Source organism: Lynx canadensis, chromosome B1, assembly GCF_007474595.2.
Source record: "Lynx canadensis isolate LIC74 chromosome B1, mLynCan4.pri.v2, whole genome shotgun sequence".
Lineage (NCBI taxonomy): Eukaryota > Metazoa > Chordata > Mammalia > Carnivora > Felidae > Lynx > Lynx canadensis.
In genome coordinates, this window is record NC_044306.2 from 172,566,494 (window position 1) to 172,590,644 (window position 24,151).

Genomic DNA, 24,151 nt, shown 5'->3' on the forward strand with positions numbered 1-24,151 from the left:
ACAGAGAGAGACAGAGCATGAACGGGGGAGGGGCAGAGAGAGAGGGAGACACACAGAATCGGAAACAGGCTCCAGGCTCTGAGCCATCAGCCCAGAGCCTGACGCGGGGCTCGAACTCACGGACCGCGAGATCGTGACCTGGCTGAAGTCGGACGCTTAACCGACTGCGCCACCCAGGCGCCCCTCAATTTTCTTGTATACGTAACTAGAACTGCTAGGTCATATGGTAACTGTGTGTTTAATCTTTTGAGGAATGCCAACCTTTTCCACTGTGGCTGTACCATTTAATACTCCCACTAGCAATATAAAGGGTTCCAATTCTCCACATCCTTACCAACACTTATTATTTTCCATTTTACTAAACTTTTCAAATTATTAATTTCCTCATATATGAAATGAAAGGAATGCTTACCCTTTATTCAATCATTTATTTAAAAGTTGCTGTTGGGTGTTGAATGAAAGGTTCTATAAACAATGATGATTCAATAATCATTGCTGACTCAATTCCTGGCCATAAAGACAGATTTTAATATTCAACTATATAATAAGGTCTTTATAAATACTGTGGTACACAGGAGTACTGCAAGAGGCTATTAATGGGCAGCCTAGATGGCAAGAAATGACAGTGTAGATAAAACAGAAAGAGGAGCAAAACATAAGATGAGAATAGGGAGGCAGGCAAGGAACAGATTACATAGGGATTTAGGAGTTTATGCTAAATGAAACATGGCAACCTATACTCTCTTATCACGGTGCTTATTATTATGTAACTATTTGCTCACTGTCATCTACCCTACTAGACACCAAACCCCATAAAAATAGGGACTGTGTATCTTTTTCACTGCTTTATTCTTGATGCCTAGAATATACAATAATCAAATTTTTATTGAGTAAATGATGTATTCACCCTCTATAGACAGAATATTCTCTTATAATACTTCTACGTAAGTTTTTTCCTCCAGACTAAACAATATATTTAAAATGCTCTTAAATTTTCTCTTTTCAAATCTTTATTATTGTTTTCTAGATTTTCTCAAAGATTTCCAAAATTCTATTTAAAAAACAACTAGAGGAGGAGAATTCTTTACTTTACCAAAGAATGTCTAATAGACATAGTACAAACACAAATTCTAAAACACCATTATCCAACCACCAATATAATAATTGATTCAGTCAAGCATCATCAATGGAGGCTAAAATTACTAGGTGAAATATTGCAAGAGAATAGTTATTCACATAGTTGCAAAGTATCAATTGCCAAAAAATTACTAGTTAATTATAAAGAAAGAAAAGATACATTTACATAGAGAAACCTAACCTCAGCTAAGAAATCAAACTTAACATCATCAATAATGGGGCAATCTGACCATATTATGTCTCCTGATATGTTCACCAAGGATGACCTAACATCACCTACACAGCATTTTTTACCAAAAAAAAAAAAAAATCTTTAACTAAATCTAATCACGGAGGAAACAATCAGAGAAATTAAAATTGTAGGTCAATCTACCAAAGGCTTGGAGTCTTCAAAAATGTCAATAACACAGAAGAAAAAAATAGGCTGAAGAATTATTTTTATATATATATATATATTAAGTAATCTCTACATCCAATGTGGGGCTCGAATTCACAACCCTGAGATCAAGGGTCACACTCTACAACTGAGCCAGCCAGGCATCCCGGAACTATTTCTACATTCTGAAGGCTACAGCCATGGGACAGTCAACTGGAGAATGTGATGTCTGACTGGATCCTGAGTTGAGAGGGAAAAAATGGCACAGCTAAACAAGACATTTCCATACACTGGAGAAATGTGAATGTGGCCTGTATACCAGACAATATTATAACAATGTTAAATACCTTAAAAGTGACAATGGTACTGCAATTATGTAGAATGGATTTGTTTCTGAGAGATAAACATGCTGAGGTATATAGAGGCAAGGTACCACAATGTTTAACATTTTATTTCCAAATGGCTCAGCAAGGGGCTCCTGGGTGGCTCGGTTGGTTAAGCGTCCGACTTCAGCTCAGGTCATGATCTCACAGTCTGTGAGTTCGAGCCCCGCGTCGGGCTCTGTGCTGACAGCTCAGAGCCTGGAGCCTGCTTCAGATTCTGTGTCTCCCTCTCTCTCTGCCCCTCCCCTGTTCATGCTCTGTCTCTCTCTGTCTCAAAAATAAATAAAAACATTAAAAAATTTTTTTTCAAATGGTTCAGCAAAAAGCAATTTTAAAGACATTAGGCAATATGGCCAAATGTTAAAAACTGATCAATCTAGGTAAAAGATATATGAATTTTTATTATACAATTACTTCAACTCCTCTATGGGTTCTTAATTTTTCAGTATAAAAAGCCAGGAAAGAAGATAGCAGTGAGAGTACACATGTTGATATGTTGATATTGTGACATTATAACTACATGCCTGTGAGTAGAGAAATGGATACATTATGACATGACACTTGAATACTGTACAGCAGTTACAAGAAAAAAATCAGACCATCAACATAAGTGTATCTTGAAAACTCTACTGGGTGAAAACAAATGGCTTGGTTGAAAAGTATAGTGTGAAATCATGTACATTCATTTTTTTAAATGCACAAAAGAAATACTACAGACTGATTATTGATGAAAATACATATAGTAAAGTACTTATTTTTAAAAACTAGTTAGGAACCAACCTGAAAGATGTTGATTTCCACTAGAAAGAGAAGGAAGAAAGAGAAAATGATTGGGAAGAATAGGGGTGCCTGGCTGACTCAGTCGGTAGAGCATTCAACTCTTGATCTCAGGGTTGTGGGTCCAAACCCCACGTTGGGTATACAGATTACTTAAAAAAATAAAATCTTAAAAAAAAAGTCTGGGAAGAATACAAAGGGGAGAATAAAAATAAAATATGAAGTATATATGGTAAAATATTATCACTCACTTAGATTCATGGGTACGCAAGTGTTTTATTACGTTACTGCAAGTATTTCAACATGGTGTTCATGGTAAACAGATCAGTTTTCAACCTCTGCATCAGTCATATTTAATCAAGTATTTAATTAATTATAAATAATACATGTTGAATTGATAAACCTATATAAAGTATAGTTTAAAGCCTTCATATATATATATATATATATATATATATATTAACCAGAACAATACAACTATTAACCTATATAAAGTATAGTTTAAAGCCTTCATATATATATATATATATATATATATATATATATATATATTAACCAGAACAATACAACTATTAATAACAGACAGGATTATGGAGCTACAGGGTCACAGCTGAAGCACGGGACTCCATGTCTCCACAACACAATGGAAGATAAAGACAAAGGCAAGTTGAGAATTCAAAACTACTCTAGTAGTGGTAAAGGAGATGACTTCTAGTATTAGAGCATGGGGGAACTAAAACAGACTGAACTTAGTTCTAAGTGCTACCATCTGATAATGAAAAAGAAACAAGATACGTTAATGTATATGAAGTACATGATACTAGATGGAAAAAGATCCTTATCCAAAGCCCTGGGAAGAGGTAGAATTTAGAGAAGAAGCAGGTAGTGTCCTTTCCATGACCTGCAAAGACATATACAAGCAGAAAGGGAGAGAGAGGGAGCACTTCCGTAATGCAAACACTCAGAAAGTCTGCCTTTTGTGATAATTCTGTAAAAATCCTCAGACCTTATTTATTTCTGCATTTTATTAAATATCTACTGAACAAGTGACATCTAACATCTATTAGCTTTAATAAATGTCTACTGAATAAAGATGTATGATATTCCTGAAAAGTCTCATTTATAAGTCACAGAGGATTCCCAGATTATACCATGCTCTCCCTTTATTTTTTTTCCAAATTTTTATTTAAATTCTAGTTAGTAAACATATCGTGTAATATTGGTTTCAGGAGTAGAATTCAGTGATTCATCACTTACATATAACCCCCAGTGCTCATCACAAGTACCCTCCCTAATGCCCATCACCCATTTAGCCCATCCTCTGCCCACCTTCCCTCCATCAACCCTTGGTTTGTTCTCTACACCATGCCCTCTCTTTAATAAATACAACAAGAGAATACCAATATAACTAAAATAGGAAAATAAAGGGGCACCTGGGTGGCTCAGTCGGTTAAGTGTCCGACTTTGGCTCAGGTCATGATCTCACGGTCTGTGAGTTCGAGCCCCGTGTCGGGCTCTGTGCTGACCGCTCAGAGCCTGGAGCCTATTTCAAATTCTGTGTCTCCCTATCTCTCTGACCCTCCCCCATTCATGCTCTGTCTCTCTCTGTCTCAAAAATAAATAAACGTTAAAAAAAAATTTTTTTTTAAATAAAAAATAAATAAAATAGGAAAATAAAAACAAAATGTTAATGACCAGGCTAATGAGGATTCTTTTCCAAGAACGTCCCTGTGAAGAATGAACCTAATACAAATATCTATAAATGTGACACAGATATCCTGAGCCTGAAAATTCAGATTCTCCTGAATTGGTAAATTTACCAATATAAGCAAAAAACATATTTTCTACTGATAATTTGTCATTACCACAGTCCTACCTTCAGTTTTCTGCTGTAAAACTGTCATCAAATGTTCTATAGCTTCATCCACATGCAGCCCATGGAGGTCTAAAACGTTCTGTGGCAGCAAGGAGGCATTGACTTTCTCAAAGATCTCCACGGCAGCAAGGTGATTGGCTTCTTTCATCTTCTGCTCATGGAGACTACCCTTTAATTATAAAAAGATCACCAGTAAACACTTTTGATATTTGCTACTTAGAAGGCAATGAGGAAACAAAAATTGTCCCAAATAAAATGTAGAACAAAAAAGGGAACAGCAAATCTAAAATTTTAAATAATGCAATGGGCTAATATGCAAGAATGCACCACAGTTTAGGTGAATTTCAGTGAATTAATAACATATTTCATCATCAATTCTAACATATTTCCTGATCCAAAAATCATAGATGAGGAAAACTTAAATAAACCCTTCTCAAGAAGAAATCCATTAGATTATCCTTTGATAATCCTGGCCTCATCCCTTTCAACACCCTGTGGTTACCCCTGAAGCCATCTCTCAAGGTTTGTTATTGGGACTCATGCGGTTATACCAGTTTGATGTCTTTCTTTACACAATCACAAAAAGTAAGCCATATGGAACCACAAAGCTAAAAAGGAAATCAGGTTTCTTGTAATACCATGTCCAATAAGCCTGAGTAGAAATTTTACTTCCCTGAAAGATATTAATGTAACTTTCTTTTTCAGACCATAAAAGTGATACATTACTGGGATGCCTGGATGGCTCAGTCGGTTAAGTGTCCAACTTCAGCTCAGTTCATGAGCTCATGGTCCGCGGGTTCAAGCCCCGCATCAGGCTCTGTGCTGACAGGTCAGAGCCTGGAGCCTGCTTCAGATTCTGTGTCTCCCTCTCTCTGTCCCTCCCCTGCTCGCTTTCTCTCTCTGTCTCTCAAAAATAAATAAAAATTAAAAAAAAATTTTTTTTAAGTGATAACATTACTAAAAATTCAAACATGATAGAAAGCACAAGGTCTCTGTAATTCCACCCTGAGGTGGTCAATATTAACATTCTGCTGTCTTTCCTTCAGAAAACCTGTATCTGTTTAGAAGTAGTACTGAATGACAGAATTTAACCTAAAAGAAAATATGGACTGTCAGAATAAAAAGTAATTCATGTAAGTCATAAATGCAAAAGGAACCACAGAAATTGAGCATTTCAAAGGAGACATAATTCTCAGAACCATACATTTCTTATATATCAGGATACCTTATGTCACCTATATAATCTACAGTCCCCAGAATAACTTGATCTAGTCACAATACGAGTATCACCTGCTTTAAGATTATTCAGACATCGTAAGGGACAAAGAAAGAAACAGTAATCAGTTTTCCTTTTTACCTGCTGGGCATAAAACGTGGCAACGTGTTTTTTCCCCATCCGATAAGCTTCTTTTGCTTTGCTGTAGCATTCCATTCTCTTCTGTTGATGAAGGAAAGCCTCTGCCCTGTAGTCATTATACTCTGGATACTCAAAATCCTGGAAAGATGGTTCACTTGGTATATCTTCAGTCTCTTTCGATTTCTTGGTCTGTAAGATGTTACACAATGAGTAAAATACAAAGAAAGTAGAAAAATACAGGCTTTACCTTCAGAAAATGTATGTGAAAATTGGGCTCTACTATTTTTTTTAAGATTTTAATTTTAAGTAATCTCTATACCCAAAGTGGGGCTCTAACCCACAATTCTGAGATCAAGAGTTGCATGCTCTACTAACTGAGCCAGCCAGGCGCCCCTCTATCATTTGTCTTTCTTCTCAGAAAACAGACTCTCCCCAGAGTCTACCTAGTAAGTCATGAATTTCGTGACTATCATTTTTTCATGCTATAGGGTACCTCTCCTTTAACCACTCTTATCTTAGAAGATGTTGAAAAGTTCTCTAAAATTATCAAAATGTAATTAGGTCACAAAATCAAGCCAAAAGAGAAAACACACACTATTCAAAGAATAACACTCATTTATCAAATGCAAAATTTACCAAATTCTAGTTTGTAAACCCATTCAAAAAGTCTAATCATTGAAGGTAGTAATGGCATATTTCAATTTATGTGTTTTAAAAAACAATCAATAAAATAATTAAATAGTATTCTTTTTAAAACAGAAGGGCATATAGAGTGACCATAGCTAACAGTAAAAATTATAAGTAGGTTTATGGGGCAGGTCACTACCAACTAGCCACTATGGTAGTGTTGACTTCTGAGCCTTTTGAAAAATCATCTATCAAGTAATTGTCATCCAAAATACACCCTTAAATTATACAAGCAAAAGTAACTCTAAAACACAAAGTACTGAAAATAATTATGCCTCAAATACTCCCCACCAAATAGAAAATTGCATGTTTCTGAAGATGTGTCTAAAATATCAAAAGTCAGTGTTTAAAAAACAGCAAAATATAGTGACTTCTATGTCCAGTTTGGTTTTTCATTTATCACATACTTTAAAGTGCTATTTGCAGACAACTGCTCGCAAACAGTGATCTATGTTTCTTAGTGTGTCACTGTGGGGCAGGAGTGGGGATTAATTATTATAGTTTAAATGGATTTTTTTAAAAGCTTAAAAGAATTCCAAGTATCAGGTGCCATACGAAGTAATTTAATGAACATTTTATATAAACTCAATCCCAAAATCCCCCCAAAAAATATAATCTTCAATATCTTAAACAAATCATGCTTTTCTGATATAACTGAAAGTAAATTAAATGGTATACGTTGTTAAATTTCTAAAAACTGAAAATTGTCATTAAATTAGAAATATTATCAAAGATTATAATTATAAGGTACTCTACAATCTTTAAGAAAATGCCACTTTAATTTTTTAAGGTAATATCATTTAATATATATTAAATATTACATTTAAATTATATGTATATATTATATAATACACATATTACCAATTGACCATTTTTTCAAATTTCCTGCCTGTAAGTAGAGTCAGAAGTCACAAAAGGTTGGGGGGGGGAGGGAAACTGGTCTAAAATATAGTAATTGACTATATATTCTTTTTACTCATTACACTTTGCTTATTTAGCCCCTAGAATTCTAGAGGTTTAAAACAAGTTAAAGAATAAAGATATCATCATCCTCCAACTCACTACCAAAGTCAAAAATCTGTAAATACACAGTTGATTTACTTTCACAACAAATACCCAACTTATTTTATGAAAGAACACAAGGTTCTCTCTCACATCAGAATATTCATAGGACCCACACACATCCTTTTGTCACTCTTGCCCGTACTTAATCACAAGCTTGTTTCATATTAATGTTTAAATATTCCATGAGTAGATGGCTTGAATCTCTGGTAAAAATCAAACATTTTAAAGGAGGGGTTAATAAAAATGCTTTCCATGACTTTTGAAAAGCCACAGTGCTTACAGTATGAACATAAATGTTTCATAGCATTAGAGTCTCTGTTGGTGTTCATACTAAAAAATGCAAATCACATTTGGTTCTCTGGGAAGAGACCCTTTATTTCTTATTCTTTTAAAAAGAAAAAAAAACAGTATATAATGAGAGATACTTTCTCAAATAGCTACCCTTTTTCAAAATAAAACTATGATTTTTTTATATCCACTTCATACTGATATGGTTTATTATAACCTCATTAACAAGGGCCAAGTGAAATATATGCTTCCTAAGAATTCACCTCATTAGTGCCACTTATGTACTATAATACCAAAACCATTTCCCATGGTTAACAAACTTATAAGTTTTATTAAAGGGTAAAAGGAAAAATAGTAGTATTAATAAAACACAGTTTTAAATGCTAGTTCCTTGAAAATAGATAAGCCAAAATATTACTGATACCAGGATACTCCCCTTTAGTATCTGTGGTCCCTTCGGGTCCTAGGATATCAAAGACAGAGTATTCTGCTCACAAATGTTAAAATATTTTTATCAGCATTATGATACCTGCCTATATTTTGTGAAAAAAAGCTAAGAATAATCCTCAGAATAACTTAAAGTCTACCTTTTGGCCAATGTCTACATAACTCACAAAATCTACTTTTCTTATTTGAACATCTGCCATTTTGAGCAGGCACACCTTCTTCTCATCACCTCCTCTATCACCATAATGACCCAAAGTCCCTTGCTCTATTATCAGGAGAAAGAAGAAATAATCTTCATTCCCACTTGGCCTTGACAGTCTCATCATCAACTTGTATCCTCTCTGCATCTTATGAAATACTATACCTATCTATCTATGATGAACACAGGCATATTTAGCACTAACAGATCACATGAATACAAAAATTAACTGAATCCTATATATCAATAAAGTGATGGTGATATATTGAACACAAGTTATCCCTGGTGGTCTTAATTAATAAAAATAACAGATGATAAAAAAAAAAAGCCTGAAGCTAACACAAAATTTATATACAAAATCAATTATATTTCTATGCACTTATAATGTTCAATCCAAAAATAAAATTAAGAAAACAACTTAATTAAAACTGCATCAAAAAGAATAAAGTAACTTAGAAATAAATTTAACAAAACACATGCAAAATTTACACTCAAAACTACAATACAATGTTGAAGAAATTAAGACCTAAGTAAATTGAAAGATACTCCATGTTCATGGACCAAACACAATATTGTTAAGCTGGCAATACACCTCAAGTTAATCTACAGACTCAATACATTTCACATAAAAATTCCAGCTGGCTCAGTTGAAAGAGCATGCTCTTGATAAGAGGGTCATAAATTCAAGCCCCATATTGGGTGTAGAGATTACTAAAAATAAATAAATAAATAAACTAAAAAAAAAAACAAAAACAAAAAAACAAAACAAAACAAAACCCTCTTTGCAGAAAATGGCAAGTTGAGAACTACAAAGGGACCAGAAGAGGCAAAACAATCTTGAGAAAAGAACACAGTTGGAAACTCACACTTCCCTATTTAAATCTTAACTACTAACCTACAGTAATCAAGGCAGTGTGAAACTGGTATGATGACAGACATACAGATCAATGGAACAGAAATGACAGTCTAGCAATAAACTTATAGTCAATTCATTTTCAACTAGGGTGCTAAGAAAATTAAATGGGGCAAGAACAATCTTTGCTACAAGCGGTGCTGTGACAACTGGATATCTGCATGCAAAAGAATGAACTTGGATACCTATCTACATACACCATATACAAAATTAACTCAGGGGAGCCTGGGTGGTTCAGTTGGTTAAGTATTCGACTTCGGCTCAGGTCATGATCTCACAGTTCGTGAGTTCAAGCTCCACATCAGGCTCTGTGCTGACAGCTCAGAGCCTGGAGCCTGCTTCAGAATCTGTGTGTGTGTGTGTGTGTGTGTGTGTGTGTGTGTGTGTGTGTGTGTCTCTCTGCCCCTCCCCCGCTCACGCTCAGTCTCTCTCTCTCTTTCTCTCCCTCCCTCCCCTCTCAAAAATAAACATTAAAAGAAATTTTTTTAAAGAATTAACTCAAAATGGATCAAAGATCTAAACATGACAAGCACTAAAACTATAAAACTATATTTTAGAAGAAAATATAAAAACAAACAACAAAAAAATTACTATATAACATGAAAAACAAAAACACTTCACGACCTTGGATTAGGCAATGGTTTCTTAAATATGACACCAAAAGTACAAGCAACAAAAGAAAAAAAGATAAACTGCACATCATCAAAATTAAAACTCTTGTGCTTCAAATAAAAGACACCATCAAGAGCAAAAAGACAACCCTCAACATGAGAGAAATTTTACAAATCACATGTCTGGTAAGGGACTCGTATCTAGAATATATAAAGAACTCATACAACTCAAAAATAAAAAACCTTTTTTTAATGGGCAAGGAATATAAATAGACATTTCTTCAAAGAAGATATACAAATGTCCAATAAGCACATGAAAAAGTGTTCAACATCACTAGTCTTCCCTGAAGACTAGTGCAGATCAAAATGACAAGGAGATTCTTTATTAACCATTTCTTTTATTTCCTGTTTTCTGATGCTTTGACATCCAGGGCCTTGCTAACCCCTAGAGAGGCAGTACCCCCAACCCTGGGGTTAGCCAATTCTGAGAGATAGCAAACAACTCATCTGCTAGCATACCTTACATATGTAAACCCACCAACCTAGAGTTCATACCCTCAACTACTTCCTTTATGGGGTTCTCAACCTCAGGGTCACCATCCACATTGTCTAATCACCCATGCCAGATACCAGAACACCAGGGACAGTTCCTACTCCCCAGAGCCCGCTGAAACTGTTCAAACTAGCCAATCTTAAACCTGTTTACCCTGCCTCACCTATTCCTCCCCACAGAAACCACAAAAAAGGCTCTTGCCCACATTTCCACTCTGCTCCCTGTCTCCTGACTGACCCTGGTTCTTCTCCAGGTGGCCCTGTATGGCAGGCCATACCTCCTGTTTCTAGAGATCTGTGGGTATAATAAATTTCTTCCTTCATAACATTTCCATGTCTAGGTATCTTACCATATCTGATTAAAACAAATCCCATGTACACTTAGGACAACTTCATAGCCACTAAGATGGCTATAATCAAAAAGACAGATATTAACAAGTGCCAGAGATGATGTGGGTAAATTGTAACCCTCATACATTGCTGGTGGGAACATAAAATGGTAGAGCCACTTTGGATAAAAATTTGGCAGATTCTCAAATAGTTAAAATTTTCTGCCTAGATATTTAACATATTTACATCCTAAAACCCACCATAGTACCACCCCACCGTTATTCAACTAAGCCCCATATGCTACTGTGTAGAGTCTATACAGAAAGTTATAGAAATTCAAGTGCTTACCATATACAATGACATTGAATAAAAAATCATAATCGGCTACAAATTCATTATTTTGAACAGATATCCCACCTAAATGAAATATGCTACTGGTGGTTAAATTTCCAATCTAGTTAAAATGTGAGAAATAATCATTAAATTACATCAACAAACCAATTACATTTTCATATGAAATTATTTACTTTATAATAAAAAATAAGTAACTCTATACCTTTTTCTCCTTAGATTTCTGTGTAGCATGAGAAGTGACATTCTCATTTTGATGAGCAAACTCTTGCGCTACAACTGTTTTCACAGGGTCTCCTTCAAGAACGCAGTTTAGAAACTGGACTGTGTGTTCTAATGAATAGCTGTAGAGAGTTATAAATATGATGTCAATAAAAAAAAAGTTATATGAAAACATTAACATAAGCAACACTTCAAACATTTTAAAATATGAAAAATTGGCTCATTTCTAAGTTTTAAACACTAACTTTATGTATCTCAAAGACTCAAGAGTGATAAGAAGGAAACAATAAGCCCCCCAAAACTAATTTCTGTAAATTAATACCAAAAGGTAACATATTGATAATTAATTCACTGTCTGATCTTTTATTACAGATTGATTATCCACAACAAACCTTACTTTCATTTTATCACCTATACTTCTTAGGTCCCTTGCTGGATTCACACATGGTTTCAGCTTCCTTCAAACATCAAACACAGACAAAAGATCTTTAAACTGACATTTTTATTGTGTCAAATTTTACTTTTTACTTAAACCGTAAGGTTCTAGTCAGAGAAACTCTAAGCAGGGACACAGAAAGGAAAAAGTAAAACACTATCCTACCTCTCACCCCTAATTATTCATGCATATTTTCACAGTGATTCTATATTGCAGGCAGTATCAAATTCTACAAATTGACAAAGACTTGAAACACTCATGTTCCAATATCTAAAGAAACTCATTTCAAAGCAAATTATAAATGATTTTATACTGCTCATTATTTCAGGCTATATGCCTCTGATCTCTTCCAATGACCAGGTAATTAAGAGCTGACAAGAAAGGAATATTTGTCAAATGTGATAGTTCCCCTAAGTAGTGTGACATTTTGTTCTTCTTCAATTTAATGAAGACAACTGTTGATGGAGAACCATTTTGAACTACCAATTCCACTTTAGCCCTGATCTTGCTGCCTCAGATATGCTCAACAAAACAAACAGAGGTTCCTAGGGGTAGAAGCTACCAGCAACTATCCACATCCTAAATAGCCCTTAAAATTACGGGCTTCCTTACTCATGGGGCTGGAAGGCAGTATCTTCCATTAGTGATGCTAGAGGATATGGCCCTGGAACATTGTACTGTAGGCATATTCTCAGTAACTGAACCCACTTACCCTTCTTACCAGGATGATGGTGAAGCTACTGCTAACTGAAAAAATTATACAGCTGCTGGAAAACAAATGGAGGCAATTGACCATCTACCCTGATGGGCCAGACTAACCTATCACTGTGGGCATCCCCAGGAAGGACTCACTCCGTCCCCCTTACCTTGTCTGGGGACCCACAACTCTAGGTTTTTTACAACTGGCCTTCTTGCCCCAGGTCCCTATAAAGGAGAGTTGCCATATACCAGTGCCACTCCCCTAATCCCCATGCCCACCCCCCACCCCACCCCCTGGGGAGATTTTAACACATAACTCTAAGAAAACAGCAAGTTAGGTAGCAAAAACAAATAGGGAAATTGTGGATTGGAATAATAACATTAAAAACTTGATTTAAGTGACATGTTTAGAACTCTACATACTCAGCAGAGAATATTCTTTTTCAAAAGCACTTTCATGTAATATTTATAAAAACTGATCATGTATTAAAGCACAAAGAAAATCTTAAATTTCAAAAAGAACTCTTCCAGGCCACATTCTTGTACCTCAAAAAAACAAAACAAAATAAATGCAATAACCCTCACCCCACTCACCACCAAAGCCATTAAACCATTTAGAAAATTAAAAAGCCTTGGGTAAATGAGAAAATCAATCTGAATTAGAGATTATTTTAAAAATAATAAAAACGGGGGCGCCTGGGTGGCGCAGTCGGTTAAGCGTCCGACTTCAGCCAGGTCACGATCTCGCGGTCCGTGAGTTCGAGCCCCGCGTCGGGCTCTGGGCTGATGGCTCAGAGCCTGGAGCCTGTTTCCGATTCTGTGTTTCCCTCTCTCTCTGCCCCTCCCCCGTTTATGCTCTGTCTCTCTCTGTCCCAAAAATAAATAAACGTTGAAAAAAAAAAAATTTAAAAATAATAAAAACGAAAATACTACATATCAAAATCAAAGTATTACATATATATAAAAACATGATAGAAAGAAAAAATTAATGCCCGTAAGTGTATTTGTTATTAAAGACTGAAAGGAAACAAACTAGCCAAAAAGTTGAAAATACATCAACAAATTTTAAGAGAAAGGAATTATCAAAAATAGAAAGGAATTGCCAAAAATTAAAAACAAAAATAAATGATTACAAATATAAAATAGACTTTGATCAATAAAAGAAGAGCTTGTTCTTTAAAAGGATCAATCTGGTGCTCGCTCCAGCAGCACATATACTAACATTGGAAAGATACAGAGAAGATTTGCATGTCGCCTGCACAAGGGTAACATGCAAATTCGTAAAAGGGCCAATCTGATAAAGAGCAAAAACAGAACACAGAAAAATAAAAACATTAGGAAAAGAAAAAGGAATACAATCAAACACACAACAGTGTTTTTAATTATCAAATAATATTACATATAACTTAACAATAATAAGATTGAAAACTAAGGTAAAACTGATTTTCTAACAAACCAGCAGAACAGACTCATGAAAAAAGCAATCTGAATAAAGCAATAACCTTAAGATAGTGAAAGATTCTGAAGACCTTCTCTCTGAAAAGGTACAACTCCAGAACCTTCAAAGTACTAATTTACTTAAACTTTCTAGAGCATACAGAAAAACAGCAGTCTTTCCAGGTTACTTTACTAAGTCTAATACTAAATAAAACTCTGAAACCAAAAATATGCCAAAGAGAACACAAGAACAGAAAATCACAGACCAATCTCATTTAATTGCTGGTGCAAAAATCCTGAAATCAATTCTTAAACTGCATTTAAAGAAAAAAATCAAAAATAAAAATCTGAAGGTAAAATAGGTTTTATTCTAGAAATCTATTGTGATTGAAATACACTAATAAACTAAAGAAAAATCCATATTAGATTCTCAGTTATAAAAAGGCATCTATTCAAAACATCTCTTGCCAAAATACAAATTTAAGAAATATATTAAGATTGAAATATATATTATTCAAACCAGAAGTATTCCTAACATGCCAAACATCAAACATTGTGTGTAACACTACGATAATTAAAACAATATGGTGGAAACCCAGGACCAAACGAAGAGCTCAACGGAACTGAAAAATCTTTAAAGGAAAATGTATATTTTGGAATTTAGCAAATAATAGTGGTTGTATTTTATATCAGTGGGTGAAGATAATCTATTCATCCAGTTGCTTATTTGGAAAAACAATTAAGTTAAATCTCTACCTCATACCATACACAAAATTTAGAGGATTTTGAAAACTTAAAACTCCTGGATAAATGGGAAATACTAGATTATTTAAAACTTTTTAACTATTAAAAACACTGAAGAAAATATTTTTATAATATTGGGGAAGGACAGACTTCCTAAAATGACATTAAACTCGGAAACAATAAAGGAAATGATTTTCTGATAAAACATATGAATTAAAACATGTATATGCCCAAAGTGACTATATGCCAGGTTAAAAGCTAAGTATCAGTGTAAAATAATAATTATAATCTATAGAAACAAAGATAACTACATATAACATATAAAATGAGCTCTCACAAATGAAGAAATACAAAGAACCAAATGGAAAACAGGCAAAGGTAAGCAATAAATAGAAAAATAAATTAATTGAAAAGGTTCAACCTTCCTAGTAATCCACAAAATTAAAATTTAAACAACAATGAAATATTTTAACCATCATGATCCCAAAACTTTTAGAGATTATTAACATCCAGGGTGGATTACACTATCAGTACATATAACACAGAAAGCCTTTATCCAAAAAAAAAAAAAAAAAAAAAAATTTGGCTTACACATACAAAGCACACACACATTAGTATATATATGAGAAAAAAACTGAGGCCTATAAACCAGTTTCCAAAACCTGCTCACTTTCTGCATTATGTACATTGCATTTAATTGTTTATAATATACTGATTACTTTTTATCAGAAAAATTAAAATAATACACTGTCAATGACATCACAATAGAAATTATAGATAATCCTATCACTCACTTGTGGTCCTTGAAAATGTCCACCAGAAAATTTTGGTTAATAGCTGGAAATATCTTAAAAAGCTGCTTCTCCTTTAGTTTAGTGGCACAATCTTTTTCAAACATAAGTGCCTCCCTTTTCTAAAACAAACAAAAAAGACAAAAATCATCCTTCAGATGGAATTTATAACACTAATCATGCTGATCCAAAAGCATGGTTATTTTGTTGCAAAAAGATTAATCATTTAAAAGCAATCACAGACTTTCTTCACTGATTAAAGACTGAAATTAGTAATATAAGTATTCTTGCACTATTTATTTATATCCCATTTTTTGCAAAATATTTGAAGCTGTTCTTTGATATACACACACAATCACACAAGTACATATATGTGTGCAAGTGTATATAAATATACACATACTCTCACATATACATACCCAGCATATTCAGACATATTATATAAAACAGATGAAGATGTATGTACACATATATAAACAGGATATAAATAAATGAAGAAGTCAGAGAGTAAAGTAAGAATATAGGATAAAGCTAGCAAATAAAATTAGTATATAAATGCATGCCATAAAATCCTGTACAATTGCTAAAGATGGGCCACAAATTCAGTTCTGAGCTTCTTAGTGGCCAAAGCAAAGGGGGAAACAAAGATTCTCAGTGTCCATAAAATAAAAACAAACCAGTTGCTCAGGAGAAGTACAGCTTTTTCTGGTACTGAGACCTGAGAGAAATTTCTCCCATGGGTCCTCATAAAAGGGACACTGTGTGATGCTGTGAACAACGTCCTCAAAAACATATTCTCCTCAATGGGCAGAAACTACAATGTACAAATAAGTTGCAAATTCAGGTTGACAGAAAATCTTAAAATTCACAATTTTAAAAATTTTCACAAACATATTTACTCCAAAATAACTGTATGAGACCTGTCACTAATTGTTGTTTTCTCACAAGTTACAATTGGATCCATTTAAATTGCCAAACTAAAGAACTTTCTTAAAAATGTGCTTTTTAAATTCTAACCTAGGAATATGGTAAACATTCTTAAAGTGATTTCTAACTCTGAGACAATTTGTTGACGTTGTGATGTAGGTACAGAATATTTTTGTTTGCTAGCAAGATGCTAATATCTGAAAAATAACTTCCTATAAAATTTCAAAGGTGACTCTGAAAATATAAAAATTGCAATCATCTAGGACAACCTTAACATATTTAGGTCATTTATAACACCAAACAACAATAAAAGAGGATTCACAACAGGTGACAATCTGACCAGTAAAAGGGACTGGTAAAGCTGAACACATCACACATCACAAGAGTAACGGAAACAAGCCACCTCAAGAATTAAAAATATTTCATGTTTTATTTAAGATACACATTATAATCTGAATTTACTAAAAAATTCAGTGATCAGATTTACTAGCACCCTACCAGGTCACAGAGTTTCTAAACTACAAATCCTAAGGTCTCATCAATGAACTGAAAACTCATGACCTTATTCTACTCATATATTATACCTAATGTTTATTTTATATTCTTTGCTTAAAAAAATACAAAGTGTATTTCTGCTTTGGAGATGAAGAGTGAAAAGAAAGCATTAAGTAAGAAATTCTCTTACTGAGGCTCTACCTAAGGAGAAGTATCCTTGGGACCAAATAAGTTCAGCTTCTATTTACCCAACCCATAGAAAGATAAGCAAAATTCACTGATAGAAAAAAGAAAAATGCATTAAGTTGGGAAGTGAAGGTACTCATTTGTTCACTATTACACTGAGAAATTAATTAAAAGACAGATTAGAACCATAGTTTCAGCATTAAAAATGGAGTTCCAGGTAAAGGTGTCACACCATTTGGGCATAAGTTATGAGATTTCCTTATTTTTAAGAAAATACATTTCTCCAATTTATTACATATATAAATGAAGAGGATATTTGAAAGAACACTACATTATAAGACGTTACCAAAGAGGCTGCTCCTTGGACTATGTAAACATGCAACAATGGTAACATATTTCCAATTTAATTCACAAAATAACTGGGAAAAATAAATACGAAGGTAGAAGAATCCCATCATTCTTCCTATGCCCCAATTCTATGTATTTCAGCCAAATATAAAGGTGCTCCTTTTGAAGAGTCAAATGAGTAAGAAAGTAAGTAAAATGTTTTAGATACATCAAAGAATTATTTCTTTTCTTTGAGAACTGGACTAAATAACCTCTAAGTTCTTTTCCTTTTTGATTTTGAAATTTTCTAATACTAATTTTCAGAATTCCAAAAAAGGCTGAGAAGAAATGCAAAAGAAACCAAATTCACTTATGGCCTCATAAAATCTGATATGCTGAATAAGGAACAAAAATAAAATTCAAAATAAAGTTTCTGTTTGAACTTGTTTGACTGAAAGTTACAAAAAGAAGAGTATTCAATTTCTTAATTCAAATTCATAAGTTTCTAAAATGATTCTCTAAAAAATTTTGTTTTGAAGTTGGGATAGTTATTTAATAGCAAGACAAACATTTCTTTTTACTGATTTATGAATAAAATTATCTTTAAATGAAAGATTTCTTTCATGTTTTTCTAAAATTAAAGAATTATAGAAGTAAATACTAAAAGCCAAAAAAATGCAGCTTAATCACCTGCAAAATTAAATCTAAAATAACAGTTTCATACAGACAGGCTTTTTTTTTTTTTTTTTTATAGAATATCAACTAATCTCCCAGAGGCAAAAACCTCCAGCTTCAAACTTCAAAACAATTTTCAATTTTAACATTAACTTCAATCAGGTTAAATACAGATTCCAGACTAGAAAATTCAGAATTAAATGAAAATCACAAAGTAAACATACAATCAACCTAGAGTCAGAGACAAAGGCTTAATGGTTAAGGCTTAATACTAACTCATACCAAATCATGTTTTTCCTGTAAGGCAATTTCTTCTGACATTATTTCTCTGAGTGACACTTTTTTAGTTTGAGTGTTCCAATGATCCAATAAGGGTAGCATTTCAGGTGCTGCTAAAGTCTTCAGTAATTTTTTGCCTGTTCTCTGAGATGACTTTTGTTCAGGATTATCAAGACCAATACTCCCAACCAGGGAAGGATCTACAAAAGCAGTATAAATAGTGTCAGACCCTCAACAATAAATATACAAATTAAGCATTACTCATTCTGTTACAACTACCTCAGAAAGACCAAAGAAACATGATTTTTTATTTCTAGCTTCTATAACGTAACTCTGAGGTTTCAAAATAGATAGTCACATAATTGCAAATGAGACATATGTATAAATGTAGAAACGTTTCAAATGAGCAAGGATGTGGGTATCATTGTAAATCAACTCAATACTTTCCACTTTTTCTAATATTTATTTTGAGAGAGAGAGAGAGAGCGCGCAAGAGCGAGTGTGTGCAGGCTGGAGGAGAGGGGCAGAGAGAGAGGAGAAAGAATCCCAAGCAGGCTCTGTGCTGTCAGCGTGGATTGACAAAGGGCTCAATCCCAAGAACCGGGAGATCATGATCTGAGCTGAAATCAAGATCAAACCAACTGAGCTACCCAAGTGCCCCCCCCAACTCCTTTTTTTTTTTTTAATCACATCAACACAGAAAAAATGACACACACATACATTGGTAAACAAAGGGAGTTGTAGCCCGGTGGTAGTGACCAGCTAGAGTAGCTCTGGTCAGCTCTGCTCAGCCACTCCAAGGACTGAAAGGACCAATATTCTGGTAAACCTGCAACCCACTAGAGGCACACAACAAATAAATACTGAACAAATGATATATTCAACACAAGGAAGAAACTGAACATTCTAAGAAGTTCACAATAACAAGATTTAATGTATAATATTTCAGCATCTCTAAGGGTAGCAGCATATTTTATACTTCTTTGCTTTCCCAGAGAATAAAGAAACAGCAGATACTGCCATCCACATAAACTCTGATACCCTTCCAGTACCTCTAGCTCTCAAATAGCTTTAGCTCTTGAAGCTACCACTAAAGCACACCCAAAGAATCTTCAACCTGGAGTCCTAGTGTGAGGCGTATAAAAGAGGCATCTGAAGGAAACGTGCACAAAAGGAGGCCCATTAACAGGTCCGCCACCCTGCACTAATCACTGACAACACTACCTAAGAAGTTGTCTGGAATCAAATATTGTCAATTTGGCAGATGTTACAAAAGCAGGCTGACTTTTGTGCTCTAATAATATTAACATCAGTAAAAATTTTGAATAACCAAGTAACAACTGAATGATGCTCTCAATCAAACACATGAACATGTTAGTGCTCTCGAACCAGAACAAAATCTTAAATAGGCAATACCCTGACTATACATATTAGAGGACATCGCAGGTGGTCCACTGCACTCATGAAAGTTAATTACAGGTGCTTTTTAGTTCTTCTAGCTTTATTTTATTTCAATATTAAATGTTAAATATTTTGAAAGAACTTTAATTTCAAATCCAAATTCTTGGGTAACACATTTTGTGGCAGTATATTTAATAATGCATTAAAATTCGTACACATACACCAAGTTTCAACATCATGACAAGAACATTAGAAGTAAAAATATGTGTTTTACCTCGCGTAAACTTGCCAGAGGATACTTCTTCTTGTCTTTGTCGCTCCTAAACACAAATGCAGGACAGGGGATTGGCAAAGGAGGGTGCATTAAAAAATAAGATTATATTATTTTTCTCTAGAAATCACTTCTCCTTGTAAAACTATCAATTGTCCTTGCCAAATCTAAGTAAAACAATAAAACTAGATAAGATTATGAAGTAGGACTATCTTAATATATTTTTGCCACTTACAGAGCTCTTAGGCTGGTTTTGTTTTGTTTTGTTTTTAGCAGTTTTTGAAATTTAATCAATCAGTGCTACAAGTCTTTAGAGTAAAAACTATTTATGATTTTTTCTCTTAAAAAAAGTCAATAATCATATTGAGCTCCATCATTAGTTATATAATTTGGCCCATCTGGAAATAATCAAAAATACTAGAAAGAGGAAAAATATCAGTAACCTATTTACTGATAAAAATTCATTCTCTCTCAAAGTCAAAATTCAATAGAAATCTTTCATACAACAGATTCTATTAAGAGCAAAGTGAACACAAAAGGAGCTCTTTATAAAAAGAAGCCTACCAACCATTACAGATTCTTTCCATTTCTCATGAATCACTTTAGCCAGATTCAGATCTATATGAACCACACAATCCTCAACTGTTAGAGACCCTTGTGAGGAGGGAAAAAAGAAAAGAAAATATAATCATTACTCATTATACATTTTGAGAAAACATACTCAACCACCTTATGCATCATAAAACTAATTCATATTATTACTAACCTGTATTTCTAGTTCTAAAGCTCCTAGAATAATTTTTTTATGTGCTATGTCACTGTTTTCACACTTCTTGGTGGGTGCAATTATACAATGCTTCATATATTTAAGTTATTCCTGTCCATCAGTTTACCTGAATATATTTAAGATATTCATTTCCATTAGTCAAGACTTTTCAAGAAGTGTGTTCTAAGAAATTAGTCTTGCCTTAAGTATATCTGGAGTAGCACCACAGATTCAAAAAGGTTCAACTGTGCAAATAAGTGTGAGGTAAATACCCAGAAAACTTGCAACATATGCATGGGATGAACACAAACTCCATATAAATACTCTCTATTTCTTTAAATTACATTTTTTTGAAATACTCTGTAAACAAATGTGTCAAAAATAAGGTATATTTCAGTTAACATAGAACATAATTTCAAAATGGAGATAGAACCCTGAATCTGTTTCTATTCACACAAAGATACATATTTAGGTAATCTTTTTCTTTACCTGAATCAATACCAACAGGGCCAAATAATTCATTGAGCTGAAAAGCCAGCTCAGGAGGTAATGCCAATTCCAAACAGTCTATGGTCAGAGATTTGGCCATCATTGGCATGGGATTCAACATCTCAGTTTTATCTTCTTCACTAACTCCAGCTGACAAAGTACTCTCAGCCATTAGAATTTTTTCCATTTCCTGTTCATCTTCATTCATAAATTCTTCAGTGTTTGGAAATTTCACATAAGTCTTAGGAAGATTTTCATTTTTCTTTATTTCAAAAGAGTCAGTAAAATCAACTTCTTCATTTAACTCCAGATTTGAAGTGCTCGATACAGAGTTTAAAACATCAGACAAATTCAAAGAAGAATGTATACTGTCTCCAATCTCTGTGACTTCTAGGTTCTTCTCCATGTCCCTCACATCTTTAGCAGTAGTAGCTTTTAGAGTCCCTGGAAAAGGCTGCTTAATGTTATATAAACCTGGAAGTTCTGCCTGACTACCAGGAAGTACTTCATTAGTATTCTTCTTTAGATCTGTAGTGGCATTAGGAAATAAATCTGTTATGAATCCTGGTTTTTCAGTAGTGATAGCTCTTATTTCTGCCTGCTCTGAGTGTCCCTTTTCTGAATCACAGGTAGACTGCACATTAGTGTTACTGACAACAGTGCCATGGCCAAATTCTGGCACAGAAGAAATAGAATCCTCCAAGGTTCCTCTTTGGCTAATAATTTCCTTCAAATTTAATCCCAGAGAAAACGGCCCAATTTGCGCTTCGTCGTATGATTTTTGGATATTCTCAAATTCAGTATCCTCACATAATTTAGTTTCAGAGTCCAACAAAAGGCTTGTAGCCCAAATAATATCTTTGTTACACCTCTCATATAAGTCTTTTAGGGCTTCTAATGAAAAGGACCCAAAGAGTTTACAAAGAATGTTAAGATTTTCAGATTCATCAGCACTGGTGAGCTCACTTTCTTCAACATATGTGCTTTTATCATACATTACCCTATATGGAATTGTTTCTTGAATGTCTAATTTTGTGTTAATATTGAAAGCTTTTGGTTTAAATCCATCTAATCGTCCGGTTAATACTCTCACAGAATCTGAAACACTAATTTTATTCTTTTCTATTTTCCATAAGAGAGCAAAATCCTGTGGTTGAGTCTGGGTACACATGCCTTCTTCTATTCCAGGGACTTTCTTAAGTTTTCCGTCTGGAAATTCTGCTAAAGTTTGTGGTCCTACTACTCCAGGAATAGTTGGCCCACTATTGGTAAAAGTAAGAGACAATGTGTTTTGTCTATGAATCTTTTTACTTGGACAAGTTTTATTCTCACAGGCCATTTCACTGGATAGCGATTCAGAACTTCCTAGAGTAGAACTGGAACTACCCAGTGTTTTTAGTTCTTCAGGGCTTGTGCCCCAACAGGCCTCATGTGCTGTGTAGAAGGCTATTTCATTCAAACTGTCATTAGTTCCAAATTCTAGGTTGGGTTCCTTTAAGCTGTCTTTTGGCATTCTTGATCTGTGCTCTCTCTGAGCTAAAGAATCAGATGAAGGCCAGTCACCCACAATGCTGAATGACTGTTTTTCAGTATTTTTATACAGATCAAACTGAGAGTGACTGAAAGATTCTGAAGCATCATCATACTGTGATTTCTTGTCCTCCTCTGTACTTTCATGTGGAGATTCTCGCTGCTGGATGTGATCAATATTCACAGATAGACTATTATCTAATACTTTGCGTGTCTGAAGGCGATTATACTTCTTGTCACTTTGTACAGATGAAGTTTTTTCAGTTTTTCGGTTCCTTTTTGTCCTCTGACCAATAGTCTTATCAACTGGCCAATCACCAACAAAATTTGATAGCTCATGTCTTGGGAACTTTTCCAAAGTTGATTTGCTTTTTGGTTTTCCAAAGGCTTTTTTCTTTACCATGGCTCTTTCTTCCAATATTTCACCAGGTGAAGATTTTTCATTTTGAAATGGTATAGTATTTGAAAGATCATAGTCTTGATTATTTTCACCATAGCAAATACTTGGTGACACTCTCTCTACAAAACTATCAGCATCAGTTTTACTATATTCTTTTTCAGAAGCCATTTCTACTTGCTCTTCTTTCTCACTTTTTTCTGTTGCTTGTCCTTTGCTTTCAGAATCAGAAAAATACATGTCTGAAACTTCCTGAATGAAAGCACTCTGAATGTTAGGATTCATACCACTTATTTCTCTTCTTCCTTTGTTTAAATCTGCATTAGACAGATATGTAACATTCTCAGGTAATATAGTTTCTTTGGTCCCTTCAAGTTTCTTCACTTCAGTTAACTCTAGATGCTTCAAAGATGAGGATAAAACATTTTCTTCTTTTTCAGAGGTAATATCTTCATTGTCTCTTGGGCTGTAAGATTTTTTTTACAGTATTATAAGGAAGTCTCTTAATGTTGCTATTAACATTATGATTTAAATTAAAAAAGCATTTCACTGAAAGACAAGACACTTAACATTTCTTCTAAAACTTCTATAAATAAACTACATTAATTAAAATTATAAAAGCTAATCGTGATCTTTTCCTAGTACACTATGAACACATCCTTTCATTGTAACCCTAACACCTAACACAATGCTTGGCATATAGGAAGCACTCAAACTTTTTTCGAATAAA

General features: G+C 34.0%; 1 protein-coding gene and 1 non-coding gene across 8 annotated transcripts in view; one reads left to right on the forward strand and one right to left on the reverse strand.

The window, feature by feature from the left end:
- N4BP2 (NEDD4 binding protein 2) overlaps positions 1–24,151 on the reverse strand; it is an 85,822-nt gene that overhangs the window by 11,960 nt on the left and 49,711 nt on the right. For 6 of the 7 annotated variants that reach the window (XM_032593001.1, XM_030313987.1, XM_030313990.2 and 3 more), the window contains 8 exons: positions 21,495–23,887; positions 20,808–20,893; positions 20,243–20,288; positions 18,571–18,767; positions 15,682–15,800; positions 11,555–11,693; positions 5,907–6,095; positions 4,550–4,718 (listed from right to left, as the gene is read on the reverse strand). In XM_032593001.1, the coding sequence (XP_032448892.1) occupies positions 4,550–4,718; positions 5,907–6,095; positions 11,555–11,693; positions 15,682–15,800; positions 18,571–18,767; positions 20,243–20,288; positions 20,808–20,893; positions 21,495–23,887 (3,338 nt within the window). Of the gene's footprint in view, positions 1–4,549; positions 4,719–5,906; positions 6,096–11,554; positions 11,694–15,681; positions 15,801–16,355; positions 16,493–18,570; positions 18,768–20,242; positions 20,289–20,807; positions 20,894–21,494; positions 23,888–24,151 lie in introns of those variants that run through there. The other variant, XM_032593002.1, reaches the window with a different exon arrangement.
- LOC115513165 lies at positions 13,900–14,006 on the forward strand. The gene has a single exon (XR_003968588.1). It is a non-coding gene; the product is annotated as a U6 spliceosomal RNA (small nuclear RNA).